Source organism: Belonocnema kinseyi, chromosome 7 (genome assembly GCF_010883055.1).
Source record: "Belonocnema kinseyi isolate 2016_QV_RU_SX_M_011 chromosome 7, B_treatae_v1, whole genome shotgun sequence".
Taxonomy (NCBI): Eukaryota; Metazoa; Arthropoda; class Insecta; order Hymenoptera; family Cynipidae; genus Belonocnema; species Belonocnema kinseyi.
In genome coordinates, this window is record NC_046663.1 from 102,174,671 (window position 1) to 102,181,018 (window position 6,348).

General features: G+C 31.9%; 1 protein-coding gene across 4 annotated transcripts in view; it reads left to right on the forward strand.

The window, feature by feature from the left end:
* LOC117177516 (solute carrier family 2, facilitated glucose transporter member 4-like) overlaps nucleotides 1-6,348 on the forward strand; it is a 113,932-nt gene that overhangs the window by 45,126 nt on the left and 62,458 nt on the right. Inside the window, exon 1 of one of the 4 annotated variants that reach the window (XM_033368275.1) lies at nucleotides 4,207-4,449. The exons of the other annotated variants lie outside the window; for them this stretch is intronic. Within the exon in view, the coding sequence (XP_033224166.1) occupies nucleotides 4,384-4,449 (66 nt within the window). The 5' untranslated portion in view covers nucleotides 4,207-4,383. Of the gene's footprint in view, nucleotides 1-4,206; nucleotides 4,450-6,348 lie in introns of those variants that run through there. 4 annotated transcript variants of the gene reach the window in all.

Consider the following 6,348-nt stretch of genomic DNA (forward strand, 5'->3'; position numbering starts at 1 on the left):
CCAGCGAAATCGCGGTAAAATTTCAGCCACAACCACGTCTCACAACCGTGAGATAGGTGGTTACCGTGTGTAAAGGAATCAATACGTCGATCCAGCAAAAGCTTCGTGTACCCTAAGAACACGGAGCGACCCAAGGACTACCGCCTTCTGCATTTTTCCCGCAAGTGTTCTAGCATATTGTTGACACGCAGGGATGCTTTTTAGGCCATTAGCAAGTAAAAGCTTGGACCTCCAAGAGCGCCGCTGATAAGGACGATCATTTTAACAGAATATTCTAGGTACAATCGTTGCAACTCCCTTATAAGGTCTTGATATCTCTCTTTATATATATGTTTGACATATTTGTTTCAGGCTCATTAACGTACAAAATTTTGCTCTTTAAAATGATCTTCCATTTATTAAGCAGACATTTTTTCATCACTTATTTTTTGATTTCCAATAATTGTAAGTATGTATAATTAAATATATGTTTCCGGGATGTGTAATTTCGTCAAGACTATAATTAATACTATGAATGTAAATTTGCAACTACACTAAACTCTCGCTGTCAGTCAAGTGTCGGGGGTTGCCTTCAAATAGCCTTGAACTGGTTTCGGGGGGATCGAAACGTAAACAGTGAGGGGCTCACTGTTTACGTTTAAATTTTTTACGTTAATGAGCCTGAAACGAATATGTCAAACAAATTTGCATAGCTTTTTTTTGTTATGATAAAGAATTTTCATAAATTTATCAATTTTCACCCAGATATTATGTGTGTTTTAATTAGAATAATTTTTGATTATTCAAACCTGCTCTCTAAATCTGAAATAGTGAATTTCACTATTTCATGGTGAATTTTCACTATTTCAGTTAGTGGTTTTACGGTTTCACTAATTCAATTAGGAGATTTCACTAATCCGAAAAGTGGATTCCACTAATTCAAATAGTGGATTACACGAATGTGGTTAGGGGATTTCACTCATTTAAACTGTCGATTAGCTGCAGTCTCAGATCTTGATACAAATAATCATAGCAATCTTATCTCAATCAATGCTGTTTATTAACTACACCTCGAAAATTATCTCAACAGAGTTTCTATTTTTACGTGTCATATCGTATAATAAACTAAGAAGAAAATGAAATATTTTTGCGCGGCTACCACGTAAAACTATTTTGACATTGCGACTCGTTCATAACGTGGCCACCCACATGGGAGAATCAGGAGAACCGGGATAAAGCCGAGAGAGAAATAGTACACCGGTAGATTTACGTATTTCTTAATTCGCGCACTTTGTAATTTGTGACAGTTTCCGACTAGAAAGTATATCATTTTCAAATTGTTTAGAATAATTAAACCTTAAAGGTTCACAATATTTCTCGGAATATTTGATATTCTGCAATTTTTAACGGAGAACCTGACAGTGTTTCCTGATTTGACGACAATCAAATCTTTTAACAAAAAAATCTATCGCAGTCGTTTTAAATGTGAATTGATACTACATGATATGATCCTTATCAATAATATATTTATCACCTTTAAAATTTCCATAATTTTAATTTAAAATTATAGTTTTGAATGTAATTATGAAACAATTCAATCTCTAAGACTTTGAAAATAAAGTTTAGTCTTAAATTAATCTTAAGATTAATTTTTGGAAATTTTTAATTTTAAATTTCACAATGTTGTATGTTCAGATTTAAAATTTTAGGACCATTTCGCTGTTAAATATTTCAAACTTGCATATTAAAAGCCTTTATGATCAGTTTCGAATTTAATAATTTGAAATGTAAATATACAGCAAATTCGAATTAAAAAGCTAAAATTGTACCATTTCAAAAACGAAATCACATTATAGCAATATTTTTTTGTATTCTTTATTTTAATTTTTAATTTTCAATGTAAGATCTCAAAATGGTCTTTTTTTAGATAAAGATTTCAATTTTAAAGGGTTTGCGTAGAAATAAGTTTTAATGTCACAATTTTTGGTGACTAATTTTTTTCAGTTTTAAATGAAGTTCGCATTTTTTTAAGTTTTAACGTTCCGAAGTAGAATTTTTTTCATCTTTAATGTTTTACATTTAAAATTACTATTTATTTTGAAAGTTTTTTTTAGAATAACTCAATTTATTTTTTCATTTTAGAACATTTTTGCCTAATTGGCTTTAATATTAAATTACAATTTTATTATGTAGTAACAATTTTAAATTATAGAATTTAAGGAACTTTTTGATTGAAATTTCAACTACATTTTTCGTCGAAAATTAATCTGTTTGGACGATCATTATTTTTTTTTTTTTTTTTGCTGGAAATTTAACTAATTCAATTTTGGTAGCAAATGTATCTGCTTTAGTTGAAACTTCCAATATTTGGTTGCAATTGGATGTATTTTGTTAAGAATTCGTCTTTTTTGTTTGAAAATTGAACTGTTTTCGATTTAAAGTAAAAAATATTTTTTAGTTAAAATGTTAACTAATCAATGTACTAATCAAACTAAAATCAGTTTTGTAACTGAAAATTTAACAATTTGGTTGAAAAATGGACTTTTTGGTTGCAAACTTATGTAATTTTTTCAACATTCGTCTTTTTGGCTTGCAAATTGTACAATTTGGTAGAAAATTCAACTGATCGGTCATTTTTAGTTTTTCAATTCAACTATTTAGTTGAAAATTTATGTAATTTGTGCAAAACTCTTCTTTGTTAAAAAATTCAACTTTTTGGATAAAAATGAATCTGTTTTAGTTGAGGATTGGACCGTTTTTTTAAATTCGTCTTTTCCATTAAGTTCACCTGTTTTTTATTTAAAATAAAAATCTTTCTTTGTTTGAAAGTTGAACTACTTCGTTCATTGATGACAAACAGTACGATTTTATCAAATCCTCCAACGCTAGCGGCCGCTCGTAATTGTATACCTACAACATCATCGCAGGAGGTTTCCAACATCGTATTGGATTGACTTATAACATCCTAGTCTCATCAGTTACTTGACTTACTACGTGGCTATGATGTATAACCGGGTTCACCCTAATAAAAGTTTTCAATGATAGAATTACGTAATAATAATGAATATGAAATGGGGCCGGTCAAAACGTTTGAACCCTAACAAAGGGGGTACGTGCTTCAGAATTTCAGAATAAAAGATTTGTAATTTATGCACAGCCCCTTGCTTGCCATGCATACAAGTAGAAAACAAAACAAACTTTTTTTAAATCAAATTTACCTGGATAAAAAAGGCATTTTAGCTTTTATTCCATCGTAGGATAAACTTTCGCTAAATAGCATGTAAACTTTAACAGTGTGAAATTTCGCATGCAACAAAATTTAACTTTAGTATTTTCTGTGCTATTTTCCCCCTCTTTCGTGAAAAAACTCTATTTCCCTTTCTTTAAGTTCTTTTTGCGCTGCGCTCCGCAAAACAAACTCTTATGTCTTTTCGCCACAGAAATAGGCTTTACGAGAAAAGAAAAAGTATCTAGATATAGTATAGAAATAGATCTTCAATTGACCGGTGGATGTAAATCGTGTAGTTACTTCGGAGAATGAAACTATGCCATTGTCTTTAATAGAAATCTCTAATAGGCTATAATTGAAACTCCTAACTCATCGATTATGATATTGTTGATGTTTTTCTTCTCTTGAAACACAAGTGCTTATCTCAACTATGTTACGTATTTCTTCGTATCAACATGTATATTTTTATACAATACATATCATTTTTAAAAAGTAACTAAATTCATTAAAATAATACTCTGCTAATTTCATTAAAATTAGTTGATAAAAGTCACAAGATTGATTTAGTGTGGAAATAACAAACGATAACGTATTTTGTCTCCTTACATTCTCTACTTCAAAATTCATTTTTAAAAAATGTTTTAAATTTAAAAAATATATTACGCCGTGTAAGTTTGAAAAAGGAATATTCAAAAGAATAATAGATTGTTGCAGAGAGAAGTAATCTCCCGAAGTTGAACTTTCTTGGAGAGTGGAAAGGATAGTAAGTGGGTCATAAAATTGTACGTATACATTTATTTATGGAAAATGTATTGGTTGTAAAAATACGTATGCACCTTATGACAGCATTGTTGCACAGGTGACTCGTTCACGTGGCAGTTTCACTACGTAGAATAGTCACGTGGTGTCGGGTGCATACATATGCGAAAAAGAGTAGCGATTAGAGTCACTGTTTGTCTTTCCTTTTTTTAGCGAAACGCGGATATAAGGTGAACAGTGTTACGTCGATTTACTCGAAGTACACTTTAAGAGTGCTATGTTATTGAGTAGTGAATGAATCATATGTTTCTTAACTAAACGTGTTAACTAAGATAAGTGTGTTTTTAAACCGTTGACAGTGTCAAGGATACTAAATATAGTATACTTTAAAAAAGTAATAAAAAAATTAATCTACAATGTCTATGGATAGTGCTTCATTTTTATTCAAACTCGGAGACAAGAGAAAATCGGCTTATATTGATGTAAGTAATTACTAATTTTTCTTCAACAAGTTTAAAAATTTGCAGACTTATAATAACAGATTTATAAGAAAATGCTTTCTGGAGATTTTTTCTTTCTTTTTTGTATTTAATTTTTTCAGGTTAAAGTTGTTAATTACCAGAAAGCTTAGATTAAACCGTTCAAAGTTTAACTTTTTTGGTTTTATACTGCCAATGCATGTTCCAGTATTTATGCTAGATTGAAATGATAATATTCTAAAATTGCATTTGAACAGTATATTTGAGAATTTGAAGCTTTTGCTGCCATGCATAGTCGAAAGAATTCAAATTTGAAAGCTTAAATTTAAATTGTATACATTTGTACGCTTTGTGGATTTAAATTTTGGTATATAAGGGACTGAGAAACTGAAACCAAGGTTTGGTTGGAAATGATGTTTTCTTATAATCTTTTTTGATCATTTTATATTTTCGTCGATAAGATTCAAATTTTTATATTCGCTTTTAATTATAAAGAAATCGAAAGTGTATGTATATATATAACCATATTTATACATAAAGTATATAACTTCCTCTGGGAAATCCTAAGCTCAAGGGGGATACAAATATAAACAAAATCAAAAATGGTTTCTTTTGGTGATTCAAGTAGGTAAAATGGAATAAAATAGGTAATGATTTGTTGCAAGTAATTTGTATCAGTTTTCAAAATTATTTTCAATTATTGTTAAGAAACTAAAATCAAAATATCTGGTAATACTGAATCGATTGCATGAAAAAAATGTTCAATTTTATTCTTGATCATTTATTAAAGGGGGCTTCCATAAACCACGTGGCTCAATTTTTGCCACTTTTTGACTCCCCCCCTCCCCCATGTGGTCCATCGTGGCATTATCGTCGATAATGCCACGGTGGAACAGTTGCAAAATGATCTTCTAAGACCGCACTTTACTACCACAACAATAAATGAAAGCCGAGCTGCAATATAATGTGATATAATATGTTGTGCTTAGTAATTGTGGGAAGGCTCGTCGTATTGTCAACGTGTTGCGGTGCTTAGTCAAACCCAAGTGGCCAGGAGCCTTCCCACTTTCAAGTGAAAGGTATTGTATCCGCTGCTTATTGCAACCAAGCGCCAAGTATTTATAACACAAACACAAGTACACAATGAGGTTCGTTTTCACTCGAGAAATGCGAAGACCCGACCGGCGACGTGCGCATGCCAGATGACTGGAGGTTCATGTCTCGTCTGCGTGGAACGCTATATCACTGATTGAATCTATGATTTGACGTCACTAGTATATTCAGTAACGCTGTTTCAATTGAGTCACTTAGTGATTCACCCAGTCAAAGTTGAAAAATCACTGGTTCGCCAATGATAATGCAATATACTGATTCAACCAGTGAACATTTCATTGGTTCAGTTGACTCCATTTCCCCGGGATTTCCATTTCTTATTTCCCTCCATTTCCTCGTATGTTAAAGTGGAAATGACACCGTCTTTACATGCTAAAAAGAAACCCTCCGTGCTCGACTTTAATCAGAGTTATTTAAGGAAAGCATACCTTAGATCACACGACGTCGAATGATCCTGTTCATTGCTGTGGAAGATACTGTGTGTCCTCTGGTCGAGGAGCTATTCACAGAAGTTTTTTCCTGTGCTTTTTAATCCTGGCTTTCAGAAGTGAGCACCCGATATAGATAAGATTTGAGACATTTTGTTCAACCCTGATATTGAAGTCAAGGCCGAGTCTTTCGTCAGCCCCTCCACCGCTTTATAAAATAGCTTTGCTCACTTCTTCCTGCTTAATGTCTATTTGCGACTATATATGGGGCATTATTCCTCAACTGCCCCAACTCAAAAAGTCATGTTTTTCGATTGTCTCTAAATTCTGGGAATATGTTTGCCTACCCAACAGTAGTTAA